Below are 26,503 nucleotides of genomic sequence, written 5' to 3'. Positions count from 1 at the left end.
TGATCCCTCTTTTCTCTGCCTATATAATACCTTGGAAGCTGAATCTTAAACTCACTAGTATACATGCGACCATAACACTACTATCATTTTTAGGGGAAAGTGAAAGAGTGGCTCAGTCTTGTCTGACTCTTTGTGACCCTATGTACTAGAGCCCACTAGGCTCCTTTGTCCATGGAAATCTTCAGGCAAGAATACTGGAGTAGGTTGCCATTCCCTTCTCCTTGGGATCTTCCCAACCCAGGGATTGAACCCAGGTCTCCTGCATTGTAGGCAGATTCCTTATGGTCTGAACCACCTATAAATATTCAAACTCTTGCCTGGTTTGATTAATTATAATACAAAACACAGACATACATGTTTATACAACTACTTTTCATACGTCTAGTGATATTTCAAAATATTGAAAAAAAACTTACTTGTACAGTTAGGCAAAGTTCCAGACCATGTTCCATTGGCTGTGCACTGCCTAACTGAAGGTCCAGAGAGAATATATCCCTCCACGCAGGAATAAATGACTGAACTAGAAAATGTTGTGCCATCAATCCGAAAGACTTTTCCATTGGCTGTTGTCCCAGGGTTACCACACTGTACAGCTATAAAACAAAATGGTCAAGAGTATATATAAAAATAGTGCATTCAAGAATCCTCTCACGAACAGTTAAGGAATAAATGATTGTTTCAAATTGTCCAAAGAAGCTATAAAAATCCTTTAAGCATTGAAGTCTGTTTTATGAGGAGTTAAAATTCAAGATGAATTTATATTGATTTTATTAGTTTACTTACTGGGATACAAATCATAGAATAGCTATTTTTTTATGATTTTTGTTAGTAATTTTGGTAAAAACTTTGCACATAATTACTTGAGTATTGCTTTTGGGTAATATAAAATCTTTCCAAGAAGGATTTTAAGAGTCTCTGCCTAAAAAACTACTCATGTAAAATTGGAAGATATGTAATGAGAAGCAACAAAGATTTACTACAATTATATTTGTTAGAAAACAAATATAAAATATACACTTAAATATTATAAGCATTGTGTTTGCTTTTATATAACTGGTTTGCATTAAAACTTTATAATCTCTATTTCTGGACCAAAGTCTACAAAAATAAACTGAATAAAACAAAGTAGGAATGACTTTCATTAAGTTTTCAATACATCCTAAATAGGAGTCACAAACATAAATGCCTTATATGATTATTCCATATTATGTTTAACTACTTGCCATCAACGGCATAAGTGAATTTTTTATATATTAAAAAAGAAGCCTATGTCAGTCGCAATATCTACTTTTGTTGCAGTATAAGAAAACTTCCTAAGACTTTACAAATTTTAAGGCTATTTGTATGAATATGAAGTATAATTATACATTTTAAGGGAAGTCACTCAGTCGTGTCCGACTCTTTGCGACCCCATGGACTGTAGCCCACAAGGCTCCTCCATCCATGGAATTTTCAAGGCAAGAGTACTGGAGTGGGTTGCCATTTCCTTCTCCAGGGGCTCTTCCCAACCCAGAGATCGAACCAGGGTCTTCTGCATTTTGGGCAGATGCTTTACCCGTCTGAGCCATCAGGGAATCCCTACATCTTAAATACTTAATTTTGTCTGTCATTTTTAGGGGTGCTATAGGTTTGTGGGTAGACAGGAAACAAACAGTTTGCAAATAATAATTTGGGCATCTTTCATAAAAGTTAGTAATGGGATACTGTTCCATTCTGTGTGTATTCAGGATCTACTAACCAATGTCCTGCTGATAAACATGAAATTCAATTTAGTTTAGTTTCTCTAACATTTTGGGTTATAATATACTCTAGCTTAAATATACAACTACGTACATTGATCCTATTTTTAAGGTAAATTTCTAAAAGTGGAATTTCTGGATAATTTTAAGTTTTGAACAATATTTTGAGTATATACAGAGTTATCCAAATTATCAGAACACTATATAACAATACACATTTGTATCAATGGTGTGAAAGTTTGCTTATTTTCACACAACCCCTCCAATATCATGTCCCATCATTTTTAAAAACCTTGTCAGTTTGTCAAAGAATGTTACACTCTTTAAATCTGTAATTTTTTATTTAAGATATTTTATCATATTCATTTGATATTTTAATATTTAATATTTAATAGATATTTAATATTTAATAGATAATCTATTGTATTCTCAGAAAGGTTTTCCGTTACTAAAGTAATATGGCACTACAAAACATTTGAAATAAAGAGAATAAAAGTATTATAAATTTCACCTCTCTGTAATATTGTCATTTTTATTATATTGACTTTTATATTTTTCTCTCAAGTGACTATCATTTCCTATGATTTTAATAGAATGCATAATTTTGAATCTTATTTTTCAACTAAGCTTTGTATGATACATTTTCTCATATTGCTTCATGGCTTATTCTAGTATTTTCACTATCACATTATGTAAATATACAATTTCCTATGTGATATTTTTTCTAGTGTTGTCAGATTGGTTCCTGTTTTTGGTAGTTAGAGTGTTTGAAATAAAAATAATGATCTTTATGATTGTGTATTCTCTTAAATATTTTTATTTTCTTTAGGAACTAAATTCTCAAAAATGAAGTTAATAGGTCAAAGCTAACAATATATATGCATTTTATCAAATTAATCTAAAATGTAACAAAAAGGCTCCAGAAATGCTTTGAAGTTCTAGTTTTGCTGTACATACACTACAATTTCATATTAAAACAAATGAAAAATGATGCTTTGATGCTTAACCATAATTTTCTGATTAGTACTTATGCAGAATTTCTTCTATAACTGCAATTTTTTTTTGCTCTTTTGTATTTTCTATTTGTTCTTTCTATTCATTTACTAGAATCTGTTTTACAAAGTGAATTGCATGGGCTCCATTTTATGAGAAAAGTATTAATTCTGTTATATTTGCTACAACTCCTACTTCTGTTTTATCTATAATGTATATATGAACAAAACAAGGTTAGCACTGGGTTGAGTTGCATTTCATCTAAAAATATTTTGCAGTACAGCTGAACAAAAGGCTGACTTAGCTATCACCCACATAATGTGCAACATTATTATAAAGACTTTGCCTTTGGTAACTAAGCTTGAGAAATGAAGTGAAGACAGCGTACTTAGTGTCTTTTGCTCAACAACTTTGTTCCCCAACCTATAACGGAAACTGATTTGTAATTCTCTCTTACCATTATTAAATTCAGTCCACTTAAAAAAGGATGAATGCCTTTCCTAAATTATAGATATAGTTTTTAAACATAATAAAAAGTTTCTGAAATATAGTCAATTAAAAAACTGTTAAGAAGGTTCCACTGGGAATTGTTTTCTATTTATAAAACCAATACATTTGGTACAACATCAAGCAAGTTTCATAAATACTTTTGTAAGTTTAGCTTTTGCCCTAAAATAACCTCAAAAAAGAGCAATTTAAATTATAAGGATATTTTCCCTGCAACATTTTCTTTTTAGTCAATATTGTAAAGATTTGATCCTGTTAACTCTGAATCGATCAGAACAATTCTGTGCTGTGCTGTGCTTTGTCGCTCAATTGTGTCTGACTGACTCTTTGCGACCCCATGGACTGTAGCCAACCAGGTTCCTCTGTTCTGGTTATTAGCAATACCCATAAATGAAAAACATCATGTATACTTAGACATCTTTCTATATTTTACCATTTCTACAAACCTGAAAACTAAAACATATTGTGAGGTAATGTGTTGATGTAAGAACAACCCAATGTTTTTCCTAGTGCTGTCAACAATTCAGAGCACTGTGATGGGAGAAAAATATCTTTTTAGCTTTTCCAATCCTGTTATCTGCTGTGATGTGAATAACGTTTGTATATAAATGACACTTGAGACATACTTGAGACTAAATTAATAATTATTACCTGTCATATTTCTTTTATATGATAGTATTGGTAAAACTGGAATACTACTACTTTTATTCCGTGGTTGAAGACAGAGAGTACTGGAAGGAGTAATTTCACTTAGCAGCACACAGTTGAATGTGATCCACATCAAATTCCAGCACTCTCAATGTTATTAGTTTCTACTTGACTTTACCTTTGCATTCGGGCTGCCTTCCAGTCCAACTGCCATTGGGTAAACATGTTCTTTCTTCTGAACCATGAAGGATATAACCAGTATCACAGGCAAAGCGTACAGAACTCTTGGTTCGGAAATCGCTTTCCTGTCTAGAACCGTGACCAGGAGTACCTGGATCCCCACATGTACCAGTAGCATCACCTGCAATTCAGTACAGTCCAAGTTAATTTAATTCAATAAACATTTATTAAACTCATGATTTAGTCCATCAATCCTGTGGGCATTTTTTTTTTGTTGCTGTTAATGTTGTGCTTTAATATGGTAAGTTGACTGGGTAAAATCATAATTCATATTTTCCATTTGACTCCAGTCACAAGAAAAAGCCTAAAGGAAAAAGAAAATAGAAGTGGAGCATGGTGTTATTTTCCAGTGATATTTGGAAACATCTAATAAGTTGAAGACATTTCATTAGTATTTCCTGAATCTAGTTCTTAACCAAGGTAATGGAAAATTCATAATTGACAATTCTTTGGGCTCAAATGACAATGGATTCATACAGTTAAAATTTATAATGTGGATTTGGCAATTTTCATCTTTTCTTCTCTGAATTAAAATCAGTTTCTGTTAAAACAGAACAGTGATGTGTTGGAAAATGTAAATATTAAAGTATAATATTTCTAGTCTAAACTTATACCATTTAATCTTCTCTATTAATGACCATTGACCAAAGATGAAAAAACTCCATACTTTTTATACATAAAAGTACAAAAATGAATTATAAACAAAGACTAGAAACTCTGACAAGTTGTTAAGAAGGATTTTGCTCATGACAGGGTGTTTCTCTTGACTATAGTGTGTAGGGTGTGCTCAGTCCCATTCTCATTTCTTAAATATGTCTAATTAAAGTTGCCACAACTAGCATTCAGTAAGACAGATAGAGAAAAGACAGAGAGAGACAGAGAAACAGAGAGAGAAAGTTGAAGGTATAATCATTGAAAGTGCTTTCTGTCTACCTAGATGCCAATTTTGACATGCTCTGTGCATCTGGAATCTTTCCTAATACTTTCTTATCATCATATGAGCAATATTAATAACCACATAAAGATTTAATGACACTATTTCACTTTTAAATATATGTATACACACTTTATTCTACAACTAAGTAGTAGCTTTCTAATCCATCGTGAGTGTGTGGGACAGAGAAAATGCTTGTGGGTTTATGTGTATTATCAGTTATCTAAGTGAGTAAATTTACTGATAGTTTCCATAATTTATAGATTAAATCTGAAGTCCCAGGCAGTGACCTCATAGGATTTAACCATAATTACATAATAATTAACATAACTGAAATTAATGAACTATTTCACACCTTTTACCTCTAAAAGAAGAATAATGTGAAACAACTCCTAATAAGTCATCATATGATCTCCACAGAGATACAATAACACAAAAATAAATATGTAAATAAAAAATAGGCAGAAAAATAAGCACTAATATCGGCAGATAGGTAAAAATAGAATGAATAGTATCAAGTAGGGTAACCTCACAGCTTGAAAACTGAAATAACAATTATTGAAGAAAAATAGTAGCTTAAAGACCTTAGATAATATTTATCAAATGCTTACTTTGTGAAAAAATTATTAAAAATAGATTTAATGTTTACATATTCTAAGAAAATGCTATTGGGATTATAGTGACACAGGAGTTTTCTGTTGCCTTAATAAATCAAATTATGATAGATAAACATCTCTCATAAAACTTGGGTTAGTTTAATTTAAAACATTTAGGACTTTATTTTAAAATCATGCTATTAAATAATCAATTGCTTAAAAGTTCAGGTACAAAGAACTGAATTCTAAAATGAAATCATTGATATAATATTACCTCTGGAATAAAGATTGCCGGGAGAAATATCATTAACCTCTGATATGCAGATGACACCACCCTTATGGCAGAAAATGAAGAGGAACTAAAAAGCCTCTTGATGAAAGTGAAAGTGGAGAGTGAAAAAGTTGGCTTAAAGCTCAACATTCAGAAAAGGAAAATCATGGCATCTGGTCCCATCACTTCATGGGAAATAGATGGGGAAACAGTGGAAACAGTGTCAGACTTTATTTTGGCGGGCTCCAAAATCACTGCAGATGGTGACTGCAGCCATGAAATTAAAAGACACTTACTCCTTGGAAGGAAAGTTATGACCAACCTAGATAGCATTTTCAAAAGCAGAGCCATTACTTTGCCAACAAAGGTCTGTCTGGGAAAGGCTATGGTTTTTCCTGTGGTCATGTATGGATGTGAGAGTTGGACTGTGAAGAAGGCTGAGCGCCGAAAATTGATGCTTTTGAACTGTGGTGTTGGAGAAGCCTCTTGAGAGTCCCTTGGACTACAAGGAGATCCAACCAGTCCATTCTGAAGGAGATCAGCCCTGGGATTTCTTTGGAAGGAATGATGCTAAAGCTGAAACTCCAGTACTTTGGCCACCTCATGCGAAGAGTTGACTCATTGGAAAAGACTCTGATGCTGGGAGGGATTGGGGGCAGGAGGAGAAGGGGACGACAGAGGATGAGATGGCTGGATGGCATCACTGACTCGATGGACACGAGTCTCAGTGAACTCTGGGAGTTGGTGATGGACAGGGAGGCCTGGCATGCTGCGATTCATGGGGTCGCAAAGAGTCGGACACGACTGAGCGACTGATCTGATCTGATCTGAAAATGGAATTGCTAAAGCCTAAGTGATTTGCTATTCTAATGGATAAAAGCATTTCACAGAAAGTAGCATTCTAAACCCACTTATGTTCAATACAACACAGTCAAAACTTACACCTCTAATTTTTCATATATAAGATCAGTATTAATTTGCATTGTAAATTCTAAATTACCTTAAGAATTCTGATAAATGTAAAAATAATTTTATAGCTCCCCTCGTGATATTTTTAAAAGAGAAATGTATTATTGTATCTCTTTAGATTGCTTTGTGTTCAAGTTCAGTTGCTAAGTCCTGTCCAACTCTTTGAGACCCTATGGACTGTAGCCCACCAGCCTCCATTGTCCATGAAATTCTCCAGGCAAGAATTCTAAAGTGGGTTGCCATTTCTTTCTCCAGGGACTCTTCCTGACCCAGGGATTGAACCCGCATTACCTCCATCTCCTGCACTAGCATGTAGGTTCTTTACCACTGAGCCACCCGGGAAGCCCTTATCATAATACTACTAATAAAATAGCCCCAGTCATAATACTCATAATGTAATTTCCAATAAACATCATCCAATTTTCCTAGTGGTACCTGAACAATGAGGTTGTGATCCACTCCAATGGCCGTTTAATTGGCAAGTCCTTGATGATTGGCCTAGAAGTGTACGCTTTCCTGTGCAGGAATAGTGAACAGTAGAACCAAAGGTATACTTCTCACCAGACAGGACTGCATTAGGAGGAACGCCAGGGTGTCCACAGTCAATCACTACAATACATAATTATTGAATATAAAATTTTTTTATATCTCCTATCGAACAACCTGCACCAACTTTTTTTGAAATGTTAATGAATCAGAATTATCTGCTCCACTGTATACATCCTCTGAAAATCAAACATTTATATGAAGTTGAAGTTACAGGAGTTATTCTGTTAGCCCACTCACCCTGAGTATGAGTTTAATAGGAACACTGTAAGTAAGCTTAAATGACTGAGTCAATAAGCTTGTATGTATTGGGGTGGTGGGTGTTTGTTTATATACACATGTACATGGATTGGAAGCATTCATCTAGATAAGGATGTGAAAGATAGGGAGAGGAGTGGTATGGATTGGCTAAATAAGGTTATAGGATTCCATATAGAATTCAAAATGCCCTACAGAAATTAAAAGGGAAAAACTTTGAGGGTAAAGAAGGATGGAAGATGGATCTGTGGCACATGATTCAGACTATGCATATATAGTCTAAATTCTACTCCTGACCATTAATAAATAAATCATCCTGTAAAATGAAAATACTCAAAGGCTTATTAACCAAAATACAGCTGAGCTGAGCAGAATCAGATGTTAAAACACTGAGAATTCTCTATAAGCTGGAAGTAGCTTGGGGACTTACTATGTGTTCCCTTTCATGACTAGAGTATTACATATGATGAGTATTAAATATCACACAGGAGATATAAACTTAATAAAATCCCTGAGTAAATAGCACACTACCAGGAAGTACAATAGAAAATAAGGAAAAGGTAAAAAGTATATGAGAGCTATGAAAATCTGAAGAAGTTCATGTTTACAGGTCCTACAAAAGATTTTTAACTTTCATGTTGTAGCCATACAAGGATAAGTGAATTACTTAAACCATTAGACTAACTAGTCTACGAAGAGAAATCAAATACATTTTAAACAAGGGATCAACAATTGACTGAATTATCTGCATAGTATATGAAATTAGATAGGCACTCTATTTTTATTTGTTCATGAATGAGTTCATAAATGATGCCACAACTATTTAAAAAACTGCATGTACATAAAGTACCTCTAAACAAAACAATCATAAAATGATTTTGTAATTTAGCAATTTAGTATAACCAAAAATTACTTGCACAATGATTGTTTCTTTCCTATTATGTCCAATATTCAACTCTGAGAAGCAAATGTAACTAAGTCCTATCTATAAGCTGAATGCTTAGAATTCAAGTTCATTTCTCTGTCTTCAGATACTTTTGATTTATTTCTATTAAATTATTTTCTCACTATACATGCTAATTATATGCAAAACTGCTATAATTTATTTTATTTATATTCTATAGCTCCAAAATAACATATAACAAAATGCACTCTTATTCCTACTACCTTAAAGACAATGTATATTAACATTTCATATATGTATGTGCCTGTATAAGATAAATATTTAAAGTCAATGAGTTTTAAGTAACACTCTAATTTTCTCAAGCATTTTGCAGCCCTAGTGGCTATTTATATTGACTCATTTTGCTTTAAATGAAATTTGAAATAGTAGTACAAGAGAAAATAAAATTATAGTTGCCTCTCATGGAGTGGCAAAATCACAGAGTATGAAATATATCTGCCTTTAATATTCTGTCTGTTCCATGAAGGTTCAAAATCAAGGAATAATAGAGAAATATTAATCATATTAATATTAATATGGATGGCACATGGGCACTGAATTGGCAGAATACAGGAAGGGCACTTTCAAAACAATAAAAAAGTACCATCAGTACACTTCCGTCTGATACACAGCTCTAAATATTTCATAAAAACAATAAATATACATGTATGGTTTCAGGGCATTTTCTCAAAAAAGAGTTCACATTATCTACTTACTGATACATTCTGGTAAAGGTTTGTCCCATTGTCCATTTGGTTGACATATCAAAACTGAAGATCCAAATAAGAAATATCCAGGATTGCAGTCGTAGAATACCACAGTGCCATAGGTGAAATTCCCATGTTCTATTTTACTTTCTCTTTTGGAATTGGCTGGAATTCCAGGATCAGAACAGTTGACCACTAAACAAATGACACATTTTTGAAATACATATTTAGAATAATATAATATATAAATTTTCATTAGAAACTTAGTTTCAAAGATAAATTTTATCAAACAAAACAAAGATTCAAGGAAGAAAATTAACATAAAGAACTATGGATATATGGCTGAAAATATTGGAAACAGGAGAGCTTCTTTGCAAATCTATTTTAAACAACAGCAACTCTGTAAATATACTGAATACAGATTTATAAAGAATGATACATAAAAAACAAAATATACCTTTCAAGCTATGGTTATAGAAAATGGAGGAAAGTGATAATTGAGTTGTATTTTATCAGACTATGAAATATATCATACCTCTTTGCAGACAGAAAAACTACAAATGATTCTCTATGTTTCCATAGAACGAACAATAAATAAACCCCTAACACAGGTATCATGGTAATTTAAAGCTCAAACATTGTTTTTCCAAAAATATGAAGATTGTCATACTGAGTAAAGTAAATCAGACAGAGAAAGATTTAGAAAATAGAAATAGACTCACAGATGTAGAAAATGAACTTATGGTACCAGGAGGAAGGGAGGAGATAAACTGGGAGATTGGGATTGATATATACACATTACTATATATAAACTAGATAACTAATAAGGACCTACTCTATAGTACAGGGAACTCTACTCAATACTGTGTAATTACCTATATGGGAAAAGAATCTAAAAAAGATATATGTATGTATGTATGTATGTGTATATATATATATATAAAACACCTGAAACTAACATCACATTGTAAATCAACTATACTCCAACAAAATTTTACAATATAACATTGTAAATTAACTATACTCCACAATGTTTAAAAATGTGAAAAAATAAACTGAGATTAGTTCCATTAATTATGAAGCCAACTGCAAGTAAAAATGAGCTAAATGACTTTATATACAGCTATAGAACAGGTACCAGATAACACAGTTAAGCAACTGAAATAACATTTACCAGTTTTATAACTTCTAAAAAAGTTAAAAAATAAGAAAAAGGAAAGCATTAGTAATGAGATGACATCAATACTAAATATTTGTTTTATTAATTTTCTACTGTTTTGCCCAAATTGTTTCAAATATTACCATTTGTGTTTACACAGACACATTATTACCATGCTCTCAGCAGCAATTCAGTTAGATTTTTACCTTTGCACACTGGTGGAGGATGGCTCCACTGTCTGTTGGCCTGGCACTGGGCCTTTGTTGGCCCTTGCATGAGATACCCAATATTGCAGGAGAATGTTACCACATCATTAAAATTGAATCCATTTCCACTTGTTCTTCCATAAATTGGACTACCAGGGTGACCACAGCTCACAGCTAATAGCAACGGGGTCGGGTTGGGAGGGACACAGAATAGAATAATTGGTTATCAATTATTAAATTAAAAGTACACTTAATTACCTCAAAGAATGTGGAAAGAAGGCCACTTTTGTAGGAAAAAATACTTAATTTTACTAATGCAAAGGAACAATTTAGAAAGCCAAACAGGTCCAATAGAGTAGAATCATTACAATATTATGTTAGAGAGTAGACAATTATCTGTAATTCTGGTAATGGTATGCAAGTGGTGCATAGATATTAAAAGTTCCATGGTAACTTTTCATTTTATTTCTTTTTAGGGAAGAATACTGAAATTCAAAGACATTTGGGAATGATTGAAGTTCACAAAACTAGTTAATGGCAAAAAGGAATGAAACTGAATTGACTTTCCTTTTCTAGTTGAGCTTAAGAATTGAAGATAAATGAAGGCAATTTTTTATATTTAATTTTGAAATCATTTCTTATATTATTTATGCAATCATGTTTTATGATTAATGGATAAACAAAAGTGTGCTTGAAGAATAGCTTAATATGACTGTAATAAAAATGATGTCTTATGCTGTATTAGAATCCTTAATATATTGAGATACCAATATTAACATTCCCTAAACCAAACAACCTTACTGGTATATTTTCTTCACTATTGATATTTGATAACCTAGCAGTTTTGTTTGGAAATACTGACGTCAATTAGGTGAACTATTTAAATCATTTTAATGTTAAAGCTTTTTTTTTAGGATTTATTTAGTGCTTGGTTTTCCCAAACACATTGTATTTCTATGAACTGTTTTATTGCATTATCTCACTAATTAATCATAGCAACTCCAGTAATACTGCTTCATAACTGGGCACAGTGAAAGATGACGTCACATTTAATACTTTAGAAATGACCCAACAGCAATTAATTTTCTGCTGTAATGTTAATGTAAACTTCATTTGAAAATGTAACTGCATCTTACTCCTGTTTAAAATTATTAATAGAGAAACTTGTGCTTGTTTTACCTCAGGGGCCAGTTTTCATTTATAGTCTCAATTATTCAGCAAGAAAAGTAGTAGTGTTAGTTGGCTATGCTTTTATATAATGAGGGGATTCCCCAGTGGCTCAGCCAGTAAAGAGTCTACCTGCAATTCAGGAGACCCAGGTTTGATTCCTGGGTCGGGAAGATTCCCCTGGTGAAGGAAATGACAACCCACTCCAGTATTCTTGCCTGGAAAATCCCATGGATGGAGGAGCCTGGCAGTCTACAGTCCATGGGATTGCAGAGTCAGACACGACTGACTGACTTCACTTTCTTTATATAATGAAAGGCAAAAAACCTGGTATAGATCCAGCATAATATTTCTGTCTTTAAATCATTATATGGTCTGTTATCACATGCATACACACCATAGAGAAGCAATTTTGATAACTGTATGCTCTATTATCTTATTAAATCTTAACAAACTAATGTATTTTCCATTAAACTAGAACTCCAATAAAACACTGTTGATTGATATGAGGTTGACAATGATAGAATTTATAAATATGTGAACTCATACTAAAAGCCCCATGAATTATTTCTCTGAAGCCTCCAAAATCTTTATCATTTAATCCTATAATGTTAAAACTACAACATGTTTACAGTATTTATCCTCATTTCCTAACAACGATTTTAATACAAATATCAGTGATTTCTGATGGAAATTATCAGGAGAAAAATAAGAAATATATGGATAATTTACTTTTCAATCCAAAATAGGATAAATTGTGATGTGAAATACTGTGTTATTCTGAGTACTGGGTATTCAGTGAGAGACAGAAAGAGTACTAGAATATTTTAAAATTCATTTTATCCTTCATGTGTAAATTCACATCTAAATTAAGAGATTAGATGAATATTTGCTGAACTAGTGAGATCTTTTATTAAAACAATTACAAAATTGTTCCAAATCCAAAAGAGTATTGACAGACATTCTAATATATTTTCCACTTTCATAGTGAATGGTTTTTTATACTTCTGAACACACCCTAATTTAAAATCTAGCATGTCAGTATAAAAAAATGCATTGTGAGAATTTAGTTCTTTAAATACACATGCATATGCATGTGTGTATCTGTCTATATAATCATTTACCTTACCTAAGAAAAAAATATTGGTAATTACATGAGAACTGAACAGAGGTCTTTGACTACTTTTGCTATGCTTACTTACGCACACAGGCTGGAAGTTGACCAGACCAATTGTGATCTTGTTGACATATTCTTACTGAAGAACCAATCAAGCGGAAACCAGGATTACACTGATAAACAACTGTGTCTCTATATCCATAGTTTTCTCCAATGACTTGACCATTCACAATAAGCTCCGGAATTCCACAGTGACCCGCTGAAATAGGTCACAATAATATTTTTTAATATTATGATCTAGTTTTATGATGTATGTATTTATATACAACACAGCAATATCCTATTTTATGACACAAGGAATATTTCATTTTAGGCAAAGGAAAATAAAAAAAGAAAAGCCAAAATAAATACATAGAAGAATATATTAAAGACATTTATAGAAATCAAGGATATAGATAAATAACAGAGAAAATTACCTGAACTAAAAACTCTTTCTTTAAAAATAAGAGAGAAGGCTCAAATAAACTCAGAAATAAAAGATGAGAAATTACAACTATTAGCACAAAAATACAAAGAATTATGAGACTACTAGGAGCAATTATAGCCAACAAATTGGAAAAACTAGAAGAAATTTATAAATCTTTAGAAATTTACAATCTTTCAAGACTGATTCATGAAGAAATAGAAAATCTGAATCAAACAATCACAGTACACAGATAGTAACAGTAGTCAAAAACCTTTCAACAGACAAAAATCCAGGACCAGATGACTTCACTGGTGAATTTTTAATAGTTATTCTTCTGAAACTCTTCCAAAAAATTATATGGCAGAGAAATCTTTGAAGCTTATTTTATGAGGCCAGCATTATTCTAACACCAAAACCAGACAAGGACACCACAAAAAGGAAACCTAAAGGTCAATATCCCTAATAAATATAGATGTAAAAAAATCCTCAACAAAATATTGGCAAACTGAATTCAACAATACTTTAAACAAATCATACACCAAGATCAAGTGTGATTTATTCCAGGGATCCAAGCACTATGTTGGGCTTCCCTAATAGCTCAGATGGTCAAGCATCTGCCTGCAATGCAGGAGACCTGGGTTTGGAAATTCTAACAACAGTAATCACACAAGGAAAAGAAATAAAACGCATCCAAACTGGAAGGGAAGAAATAAAACTGTCACTATTTTCAGATACTATATATAGAAAATTCTAAAGATGCTACCAAAAACTATTAGTAGTAATAAACAAATTTAGTATAATTGCAGTATACAAAATTAAATGCCATGGAACAAGTAAGCCTGTGGGCCACGGCTAATAAGCCTGTGCTCTAGAACCTGGGAGCCACAATTACTGAGCCCACATGTGGCAAGTACTGAAGCTCATGTGCTCTAGGGCCCCTACTCCACAATAAGAGAAGCCACCACACAGTGAGAAGCCCTAGCATCACAATTAGTTCTTGCTCAGTGCAATCAGAGAAAAGCCTGTCCAGCAATGAAGACCCTATATGGCCAAAAACAAAGTTATATATAAAGAACAAATATGTAAAGTTTAAAAATAAAATAAAATTAAAAAAAAAGAAGGATTCAAAACCATGACACTCCTAGAAGAAAACATAAGCAGCATGTTGTCTCACATCATTCTAAACAATATTTTTTTTGATCTGTCTTCTTTGACAAAGACAACAAGAAAAATAAATAAAAAAGCTTTTCACAGTGAAGGAAAACTGTCATCAAAACAATAAAAACAATAAGGCAATTGGTGGAATTAGAGAAGATATATGAAAATGATATAAATGAAAAAGAGCTACTTTCCAAAATATTTAAGAGCTCATATAGCTCAATAACAGCAGTAAAAAAAAAACAAAAACAAAACAAAAAAAAAACAAGCAGTTGAATTAAAAAAATAAATAAAATAGGCAGAGGATCTCAGCAAACATTTTTCCAAAGAAGACATGCAATTTGCCAACAGGCACATGAAAAGATGCTTGATATCACTAAACATCAGGGAAATGCAAATCAAAACCACAAAGAGGTATCACCTTACACCTGTCAGGATCGTCATTATCAGAAAGACAACTAGAAATATCAAGTGTCGGTGAGGAGGTAGTGAAAAGTAACCCCTGTGCATTCTTGGTAAGAATGTAAACTGGTCCAGCCACTATGGAAAACAATATGGAGATTACTCAAAAAATTAAAAATAGAGCTTCCATGTGATCCAGCAATCCCACTACTGGGTATCTATCCAAAGGGAAAAAATAAACACTAACTCAAAAAGACTTATTCACTTCCATGTTCATTGTAGCATTGTTTACAGTAGCCAAAATATGAAAACCACTAAGTGTCCCTCAATAGATGAATGGGTAAAAAACTATAAAGTACACACACTCATCTCACACATGCATAATGGTATACTACTCAGCTATAAAAAGTACAGAATCTTGCCATTCGGAATAACATGGAGGGACCTTGAGGGTATTAACACTAAGCGAAATAAGTCAGTAGAGAAAGATAAATACCACAACGACTTCATTTATATTTGGAATCCAAAAAACAAAACAAAAAAGCAAACAGAATAAAAACAGAGAAGAGATTAGAGGTTGACAGAGGAGAGGAGAGTAAGAGGAAGGTGAAATGATTGAAGGGGATTGAGAAGAACAAACTTTCAGTTATAAAATAAGTAAGTCATGAGGATACAATGTACAGCTTGGGGAATATATTCAATCATTTTGTGTTAACTTTGTAAAGTGACAGATAGTAACTAGACTTACTCTAGTAACCATTTTGCAATGTATGCAAATTTTGAATAAATATGTTGTAAGATAAACTAATATAATACTGCATGCCAGTTATCCCTCAATTAAAAAAAAAAAAAAAAATAGAAGGAAAATGTAGACCAGGCCAGGTGAAATATCTCACTGAAAGACAATCAAGGTAGTCAAAGGTTAGAAACTTAAAAAAAGAGTTGACAAAACTGTTAAACTCCTAGCTAATCCTATCAACAAACAAAAAAGATACTAAAATTACCAATGTCAGGAATGAATGAGGTAACATTACTATAAAGCTTACAGATGTTAAAAGGATCAGGGAATATTAAGAACTGCTTTATTACAACATATTTAACAATTCAGAACAAAAGGACAAATTTTTTGAAGTTGTATCATCCAAAAACTAACACAAGAAAATATGAATAGTCCTCTATATATTAAAGTATTTGAATTCTTAAATAATAACTCCCTCTGCAAAAAAATACACTTAGATTTATATTTTTTCACTGGTAAATTCAATCAAATATTTAAGCAAAAAATCAAGGAAAAAACAAATACCAGTCTTATACAAACTCTTAGAAAACAGAAGAAAAAGAATCACTTCCTAATTTGTTTAATGAAGTAATAATAACCCTAATATTAAACCTGTAAAAGACACAGAAAAAATGTCCCTATGAATACAGATGCAGGACTTTAAAGAAAAAATTTAGAAAAAATATATATATAATACATCATGATTATCTGGGTTTTATCCAGAAATGACTTGTTGGTTTAAGATGAAATATTGACCACTGTCATCTACCATACTTAGGAATGTACAGACATTTTCTGAACCTTATAAATACATCTAAGAAAAAAGTTCATATTATATTGACTGATGAAATATTAAATCCTTTCCTCCTGATACAGGGATCAAGAAAAGGATGACCACTCTCACTAGCTCTATTTAACATTGTTTGGTGGGCCCTATCTAATATATATACTAATATAAAAGAAGAAAGGAAAAACATAAAGGAGAAAACAAAAAAAGTAAAACTCTTATATTTTATGCTCATGACATACACATAGACAATGCTGTTTTAAGAAAATCCATATCTAATAGGTGAATGAAAGCTGCAGGATACTAGATAAATATTTTAAATAATTTTTATAATAGAAAACAATTAGAAATGCAATTAGTAATGAACAATTTCACTATAACAGTGTAAACACACAAAAAATACTGCTGAATAAATTTAACAATAGGTATACATGATCTCTATGATAAAAATTTCCTATTGCAAAAAAAAAGAAAGAAGATCTTAATAAGTGAATAAATATACTAACTTCACCATGTTCAGGAAGTAGAAGACTTAACATTGTTAGATGCCAATTCTCCCCAATGACTTATACATTGAATGTAATTGTGATCATAATCCTACCAGGCATTTTAAAAATAAAAAAGTAAGCTAATTCTAAAACATATATGAACACACAAAGGACATGGAGTATCCAAAGTGATCTTGAAAAATAAGAACAAATTTGGAGTGACAGATATCTTTCTGGAAAAAAAAAAACAAGCAAAGAAAAACCCTCAGCTTTACTTCATGATATATACAACAACAAATTAAAAATAAGTTGTATTAACTAATACAATTATGTAAAGTTTAAAAATAAAATAAAAATACATGCCTGCTAAAAAAAAAAAATAAAAATAACTATCCAAGAAAAAAAAAAAGAAAAAAAAATAAAAGCAGCTATAAATCAAAAAAAAAAAGTTGTAGATATAAAGTAATACCAAAAATGCAAAAATTCTAGGAAAATAAATGAAATCTTTGTGATTTATGATTGAACATAGGTTTCCTAAACTAGAGACAGAAAGTAATAACTAGAAAGAAAAAAAGAGAGAGAAAATAGATTTTATAAAAATTGAAAACTTCTGCTCATTAAGATGGTAACGATAGCGAGACGGCAAAAGAGACACAGATGAGTAGAACAGTCTTTTGGACTCTGTGGGAGAGGGAGAGGGTGGGATGATTTGGGAGAATGGCATTGAAACATGTATAATATCATATATGAAATGAATCACCAGTCCAGGTTCGATGCATGATGGTGGGTGCTTGGGGCTGGTGCGCTGAGACGACCCAGAGGGATGGTATGGGGAGGGAGGAGGGAGAGGGGTTCAGGATGGGGAACACATGTATACCTGTGGTAGATTCATGTTGATGTATGGCAAAAATAATACAATATTGTAAAGTAATTAACCTCCAATTCAAATAAATAAATCTATATTAAAAAAAGAATGAATAGGCAAGTAATAGGTGGGGAGAAACTATTTTTAAAAAATCAATATGTAAAGAACTCCTATAACTCATAATAAAAGGCAATTTATAAGATACTTCAGAATTTCACAAAGGAAAATTTATGAATGGCCAATAAGCCCAGGAAACTATACTTGATCAGTAGTCATCAAGATAGTGCAAGTTAAATTTTGCAAGATACCTTTATGAATGCCAAAAAAATGAATAAAATTTAAAAACTAGCTATACCATATGCTAGAGAAAATGTGAGACAACTAGAACTCTTCTAGGAATTTCACTCCAGAGTATCCACCAGAAAAGAATAGATGTGTCCACAAAAAGACTTTTATACAAATGTCCATACCAACTTTATTCATAATTACCCCAAACTGGATAGAGTCCATATGACCATCAGTAGGGGAATGGTCAAGACAAGGAGATTCTACTTAGAGATTAAAAAAAATTACTGATACACACAAAAACATGATTGAAACAGAATAAAAGAAACCTTACACAAAAAGAGTACAAAACTTAGGATTCCATTCACATGAATTTCTAGAACAGGAAGAACTACCATACGGTGAAAAAAACAGAACAGCTATTATTTCAGAGTGTAGGGGAAGAGAGCTGCAAATTGACTATGAAGGGTCACAAGGAAGCTTTCTGAGCTAATGGTAATGTTCTGTAACTATTGAGTAGTTTTAGTTATATAGGAGTACACAGTTGTCAAAATGTATCAAGTGTGTTTACGGCACTGTACATTTGCCAACATTAAAAAAAAAGAACCATGAGCAAATATTGAACTCTAGCTAGCTTATATGTATATAGAAATGTTTACAAATGAAATGTACTGCATTTGGCAATTTCAAAATGCATCAAAAATAAAATGAATTTATGGGTTAATACAGGCATGAAAGGATGAATAGATATGTGATATACAAATACAAGTGTTTAACTGTACATTCTAGATATTAGGCATGTGGGTGTTCATCATCAAGTCTCTCAACTGAAAAATTTATAATAAAATGCTGGGAGTTTGAGAATAAATACACTATATTTAAATAATCATAAGCACATTCTAGGACCATTCTAAGCCAAAAGTATCTGGGGCTATAAGGATAAGTTTGCAACCATGAGAAGAATGACTAGGCTATGTACATTATTCAAATTAATTCAAAGTATAAGTTTCTAGGATCTGCTTATTTGGCAATAGCACATTCCTCCTACTGACACACTTTTGAATTTATATTAGATGTCAACACTATATCCTATGCAAGAATGCTGTCTTTATAGACTGAGAGTCAATGTTTGTTTATAAATATTCCTCTTACAACTTATTGTTCCAGAAAACAGAATCAGGATTCTAAGTAGGTGAATAAAACCACCCTCTATATACAAAATCCAATAAATAACATATAGCATACAATAGCAGTTCATCAGGACAAAGAGTTACCAAATAGAGTATTTTTAAGTTAGTTTACATATATTTAAAAATTTTTATTTATAATAATAATGTATATTATATATAATATTAATATTATATATAAAATAATATTTATTTGTAATAAATATATTTATTTTAAAAATAAAATAATTTAAAATATAATTACAAATAATACTTTAAAATAAATTAAATAAGTTAATCTGCAATTGAAATGAGCATAACCAAAACCAAGTTAGAAAATAATAGGAAGTATTTTATTATTCAATTCTATATTAATACATAATTTAATTTATTTATCATTTTCTAGTTATGTAATAGTCTTACAGAATATTCAAATACATATGTATACTCAAATAAAGAAACCATCATTACTGAGTTTCCAAGTATACCTACTAACAAATATGCCTGAGAGGGTGAGAAAAGAAATCTTAACCAAAATCTCTACCTATACCCTTTAAAGTTTCAAATGATGACTGTACCATCACTAATGTTTTCAAGCTTATTATCAATACAATATGTATGTAAACTGTTAAAGTCACAGGCTTTACTCCCACGTGTCATATTTTTCAACAGTAAAATTTTAGAGTTGAAACACAGTACAAATTTAGAAATATCCTGTTCATAATAATCAGCAATTTTTAAAATCGTAAATAATAAGATTATGTTTGTTCCCAAGAGGCAAGTGTATATTTTATCGGAACAATTTTTATTATTATTATTTAATTTAACACTAGCTCTCATTTCTTGAAATAATTTTATAGAAAAATAAGTCATAAATCAAACCATTTTATTAATCTTAAGGTAATTGTTTAAGTCTTTAAAAAAAAGATAAAACATATATCATAATATTATTTTAATAATAATAGAAGGGATTCAATAGAAGGCCTTCAAAAAACTAGCTATTCAGTTTCTTTTAATGAACAGTTTTTTTAGAATTAATCAAAAAAAAAAACACAAAAACCGGGGGGGAACCTATTTGCCTCAGATGGGCTACCCTGGTGGCTCACACGGTAAAACGTCTGTCTGCAATGCAGGACACCCGGGCTCAATTCCTGGGTTGGGAAGGTACCCTGGAGAAGGAAATGGCAGCCCACTCCAGTATTCTTGCCTGGAAAATCCCATGGACGGCGGAGCCTGGTAGGGTACCATCAGTGGGGTCGCAGAGTCAGACACGACTGAGCGAATTCACTTTCACTTCACTCACTTTCACTTTTCAGGCTCGAAAAATAGATTTTTCAAGTTTTAATAAAAAGTAATATTACACATGTTGAATTGTTAGGAAGTAAAAAGGGAGAAACTTAAATGTGGAAATTGTTTTTCTTCCTTAGTCATTACCTTAAGCAAACAGGTGAAAGGAGAATTGACTATGGTTTAGAATGAATTAACAGCTATAGTGCTTAATCCAGTGGAGTTGCAGACATATAATTTTCAGCAATTAGTTTTCACCTTTTATTTTCACCATGCTGGGAAAAAATTCTGCCTTTCCTTAATGACTTAAGATTCTCATTTGGAATACTAGTAGATTAAGAGATATCTGTTTAATAGCTTTTCTACCATGAAACATTTTAAAAGTTAAACATTTTCCAGTTTTTATCATCCTTACTGAGTGAATATAAGTTATTATCTCTTATTATGAAAAAGGGCTGCCTTTTGAGAGGGAGAATAAAGTGTTTGCTTAAAATGACTTAAAAATCTGTACCTAGGCATCTGGTGTCTGATCCACTCCAAAGACCTGAAGAAAGGCATTCCCGAACAGCAGAGCCCACAAGCATGAATCCTGAATCACAGGTAAAGATGGCTGTTGAGCCATATGAAGTCTGAGTTCCAATCTTATTTCCATTGGGAGGGGTTGGGAGTTCTCCACAGGAAATAACTTGAAAACAATAACATAATAAAAAATCCTAAAGATACAGTCAACACAAACTTATAACAAAATCATGTTTTCAACATTCTGAATTCCTATGATTTGACCATTAAAATTGACAATTAAATATGACAATTAAACTTGATATTTGCAAAATATGCTTGAAAGATCATGACAGTATAGAGAAAATAAATGACATAATTTAACATTTTTCTCCTTTGAGTTCCGATGTAATGTAATAAAGTTGCTCTGTCTTGTCTCAGACAAGAATTCTGAGGAAGTCTGTGGAATTCTCCAGGCCACAATACTGGAGTGGGTAGCTATTCCTTTCTCCAGGAGATCTTCACAACCCAAGGATTGAACCCAGGTGTCCCACATTGCCAGTGGATTCTTTATCAGCTGAGCCACCAGGGAAGTAACAGTGACATGGGATGACATATGATTTTGTTTGTGTTTTTTGCTTAGCCAACCTGGTCACTCAACAGGTTGTGGTGGAAAAAAAAAAAAAAAAAGCAATACTAAAGGTAGGATCATTTATTAGCCCAAAGTCTTTCTCTGATTTATCAGTAACTTTAATGAGATTCCAGAGCCCATAAACAGCTAAATAAAAATTTACAGCTAGCAGTTTAAATCCAGAATTGAATAAGTAACCACCAGCCTTTATCTGGCTCCAGGTCTGGCTTTCATCTCTAGGCTTTAGGAGACTATTGGATAGACAAATAGAAAATTTGCAAACTTTGAAAAATTACATGTAAAATTTAAGATATATTCATTGTTTTGAATTAATCCCCCAAACAACCCTTTGCAGTAGCTATAATATTTATTAGGGTTAATAACACTGATATTTATAATATTTTAATGTAAAAAATGAATAAATGAAGGACCAGAAAAAAATTCTGTTCTTTCCATTTTTCTCTATTAACTATAATTCTTAGGTTCTGATTTTTGCTCCACTCTTACTTCTGGGCAGGAACTTGATCTTATGTAGAACTTAATATAAGAATATAAGAACTATATAATATAGACTATTATATAGTCCTATATAATAAAGGACAGAACACAAAGAAACCAGACAAATATTTGTTCCATGTTTGATATAACGAATGCTGCTGTTATACATTTTTTCTTAGCTCTTTGAAATATCCTTATCCCATGTGTCCTTTTAATGAATTTAAAATGGAAGAACAATGAGACCAGAGAAAGGGAAAGATCTTGGGTGAAAAACCTAAAAGAATAAGGCAAAATTTACAAATACATATGCTATAGTTTTAGAATATATAACTTATACATGGATTTTGAAATTTAATTCATCAATGATTATAAAAACAGCAACCCCAAGATTCTTTACTTACATGGAGATTAAGAAAATAAATCAAATATTCATAAGTAAATTATTATTAGGTACTTGTATACTTACTACATATAGTTATCTGTTAAGAGGTATCTGTTACGTTAAATATTTTAGTCACCATAATCCATTTAGATGTCAGATGTTTTTATTAGTTTATTTCTAAATTATGTGTCTATATCATAAATGCCATGGTGGATTTATGTTGATGTATGGCAAAACCAACACAATATTGTAAAGTAATTAGCCTCTAATTAAAATAAATAAATTTAATTTAAAAAAATTGTGATGAACATGAAATAAAAGGATGAATTTTCAGCTTAGCATATTTCCTGGCACTAAGTAAATACCCAATAAATGTAGTAAAGAAAGTTCAAGATATTTCCACTGATTTTTCCATGTTCAGCTAGCTTATCTACTTTACACACTGTACATTTATGGTGATATTATAAGAAAGCATGAAAATAGAATGACTCAAATGTTCAATTTGATTCACTAAATGTTTACTGAATTTCTGCTATGAACAGGTTCTAGCTGGTATTTTCAATATGTAACACCAGTAAATCATAAATAGTAAGTATCAGATAGGTATTACTGTGGGCTTCTCTGGTGGCTCAGTGGTAAAGAATCTGCCTGCCAATGCAGGAGACATGGTTTCAATCTCTGATCTGGGAAGAACTTACGGAGAAGGAAATAACAAGCCACTCTAGTATTCTTGCCTGGGAAATCCATGGACAGAGAAATCCATGAACAGCCTGGCAGGCTACAGTCCATGAGGTCACAAAGAACTGGACATAACAATTGAACAACAACAACAAGGTATAAATTGCTAGTCTAAGAAACAGAATAAACATCATACAACACCAAAAGGCAGAGGTTTTCATTAGAATCTTTGGGTTGAAGCCCAATTCTCCACCATTTATAGGCTCTATGACTTAACATAACATGATTAAATTCTTGGGCACAGTTCCATCTTTAGTAAAATAAATATAATAATATCAACTGAATGGGAACTAAGGTATAATTGAAATAATACATGTAAAGGGCTAAGATCAGTGCATAGTTGTTTTAATAAATGATAGACCTAGAATCTAAGCAAAGGATATCTGAACCCAAGGACTCTGTTTTTAATAAGCATTTACAAATATAAAAACAGTTACAAAGTTTTTAAGATGACTTGAGAATCAATCATTTTTAATTAATATTACCTCATTCTTGTTCTAGAGTGTGTAGAGAAGTGATCAAGTAATTTATTCACCAAGGACTGCTTATGAAATAAGTTTAATGGAATGTATACTTACTTTGGCAATATGGTCTTTCATTTCTCCAACTCCAGGTACCATTAGGAAGACATTCAATAGAAGCAGGACCTAATCCATGATAACCAGGATCACAGCTGAAAACTACTTTGGTTTTGTATTCGTAATGGGAACCATTCACAATTCTCCATCTTCCATGTTCCAAAGTAAAGGAATTGATACTTGGACATGTAACAACTATACAAAAACCAAGATAAATACTATTAAGTCAGTCATGTCTGTTTTACTTAATTATGTCTCATGTCTATTCCATTCTTAGTTCATCACTTCCTTACTTCCTTCACTCTTGTGCCATAAAAAGTCTTTAGTAATTTTTTTTTTTCATGCTAATCTTTCCCTCAGCTCTATGGTATTATTGGAAGTTTCTTGAACATGTCATGCTATTTCACAGTTGAAAGTATTTGTACACATTGTTCCATTTACCTAGAATCTCTATTACTGACTATATATTTTGAGAAAATCTGTTTTATGAGAATGATCTTTTTATGCAAGACTTGTGATATTGAGGTGGAAATTGTTAGGCAGTCAGTGTAGGGTCAGAGGCTCTGTTCTTTTCTAATTTCAATTTTAATTCTCTCATATGAATGTTTTGCTTCTAAAGCCATAGTTGCTCCAGTTTCCAGGCATTCAGAGGAATGTCTACCTAGTCTGGAGGGTCATAAAACATGCAGACTCAGGACAAGACCAATATTAATTGATGTCCAGTTCATCAAGAAGAAAAACTCCAGGTGGACCATTAACTCTTAAACATACATTTGGTCCATAAATAATTGTCTGAGGTCCTCAGAAAGAGTCAATGGATGCATCATAGTGTCTGGAGACACTGAGAAAATGGGGGACCCAAAAAAGCCATAAAAATGACAAACTGGACATGGCAACATTTAAACTGATTGGTCAGAAATTACACACATCTGGCCTTGAGCCAACCAAAACTGAACAGATTAATTCTAATGAAGATACAAACTGCTGTTATTCACGCCTTTTGGGGGCTCTTTACCCCCTCTCAGTGTCTATGCTAAGAACTTTATATTTCTGTCCTTTAAAATAAACTTTGCCTGCGTGAGCGTTTGAGTTTTCAGTATTCACTCTTTTGCTGAATGAACAGAACTCAGTTCCCAGTGTCAATATAAACTTCAGCTAATTCAAAAGTTGCTCATCATAAGTAAATGCATTACTAGACACTTATGTTAAGATTTCAAATAATTTAACAATCCCATTTTAAATGAAATCACAGCTAAGTCGAAATGTCAGTACTAAAGGAGAATAAATAAGTGTTTTATAGAGAAAAATTAAAAACCTTATTTAAACACATTTCCAATCCTTTTGCTATCAAATATTTTATGTGAATTATTTTCAATAACCATTATATAATATTATTTTACCTATTACAGTATTAATGACAGCAATGAGAAATATTCTAAATGTAAGCTCTATGAAGAATTTTGACAATTATTAAAAAGTTTGGATCATCTCAACAGCATCATTTATGTTTATAAAAGCCAGAACTGAATGTATTAAATATAATTTAATTCATGCAAACTTAAACATTTTTTTCAAAAGACCTATGTATTGAAAACATGCTGACTGATGGATGCCTTTCTACAAAGTAAATAAAAATTTTTATGTAAAATAAAATGTCACTTTATTCTCTTGACATATATATTCTAGAGCTTCTGAAAATGAGTAAAAAGTCCTTACACTATATTCTAGTTCTTTATAGCACAAGACAGCTTAATTTTATTTCTTAGACATCACTTCAGGGAAGAGCTCTACAATTTGGTACATAAAGTTTTAAATCATATAAGATACCAGTAGAAACACAAGTGATGAAATTTCCTTGACATACATACCAACACAACGAGGGGTCTTGTTATGATTGCTCCAAGTTCCATCTGATTGACATATGGCTGTGGTAAGTTCCTTAGATGACAATTTATATCCATCATTACAAAAATAGGTAACTCGAGTTCCTACCAAGTAGTCTGTTGTGAGTATTCCTCCATTTGCTGGAGCTTTAGGAATCCCACAGGAAATTGCTAAATTAAATACATACATAAAAGACCAAAGAAGCAGAAAAATAATTAGCTGTCTCATTAACTGTAAAGCACATAAAACTATTTGGAATTTTATTAATTCCTCTGAAACAATTTCAGAATATCTCCCCAAAAAGCTTCTCTGAGCTATAACATTTTCTGAATCATTTATTTCAAACTCTTGTTGAAAGTGCTTTTAAATTGGGGAATCCATACATTATTAATGCTTTCTTTCTTAGTTTCTTACTGAGTTTCTTGTCAGTGTGTGCATGATTATCAGCATGTTTATAGATTATATAAGAAGGCAAGGTAGGTAAATATAGATTTGTATTAGTGCTAACTCATGTCTGGGCCTATCAAACTGGCTCTATTCAATTTGACTAAAGAGTTTACAGGTGGTGATAACCAATACTCATGAGGATTTGGGGCAGGAGGAAAACAGAAG

General features: G+C 31.9%; 1 protein-coding gene across 2 annotated transcripts in view; it reads right to left on the bottom strand.

The window, feature by feature from the left end:
• CSMD3 (CUB and Sushi multiple domains 3) overlaps window positions 1-26,503 on the bottom strand; it is a 1,467,857-nt gene that overhangs the window by 67,447 nt on the left and 1,373,907 nt on the right. For both annotated transcript variants that reach the window (XM_027561290.1, XM_027561291.1), the window contains 9 exons: window positions 25,876-26,061; window positions 24,008-24,202; window positions 21,194-21,367; window positions 13,086-13,259; window positions 10,717-10,890; window positions 9,361-9,546; window positions 7,333-7,506; window positions 4,066-4,248; window positions 417-593 (listed from right to left, as the gene is read on the bottom strand). In XM_027561290.1, the coding sequence (XP_027417091.1) occupies window positions 417-593; window positions 4,066-4,248; window positions 7,333-7,506; window positions 9,361-9,546; window positions 10,717-10,890; window positions 13,086-13,259; window positions 21,194-21,367; window positions 24,008-24,202; window positions 25,876-26,061 (1,623 nt within the window). The remainder of the gene's footprint in view (window positions 1-416; window positions 594-4,065; window positions 4,249-7,332; window positions 7,507-9,360; window positions 9,547-10,716; window positions 10,891-13,085; window positions 13,260-21,193; window positions 21,368-24,007; window positions 24,203-25,875; window positions 26,062-26,503) is intronic.

Source organism: Bos indicus x Bos taurus, chromosome 14 (assembly GCF_003369695.1).
Source record: "Bos indicus x Bos taurus breed Angus x Brahman F1 hybrid chromosome 14, Bos_hybrid_MaternalHap_v2.0, whole genome shotgun sequence".
Taxonomy (NCBI): Eukaryota; Metazoa; Chordata; class Mammalia; order Artiodactyla; family Bovidae; genus Bos; species Bos indicus x Bos taurus.
The sequence above is the reverse complement of the archived record's forward strand: the minus strand, read 5'-3'. Positions and strand labels throughout refer to the sequence as shown.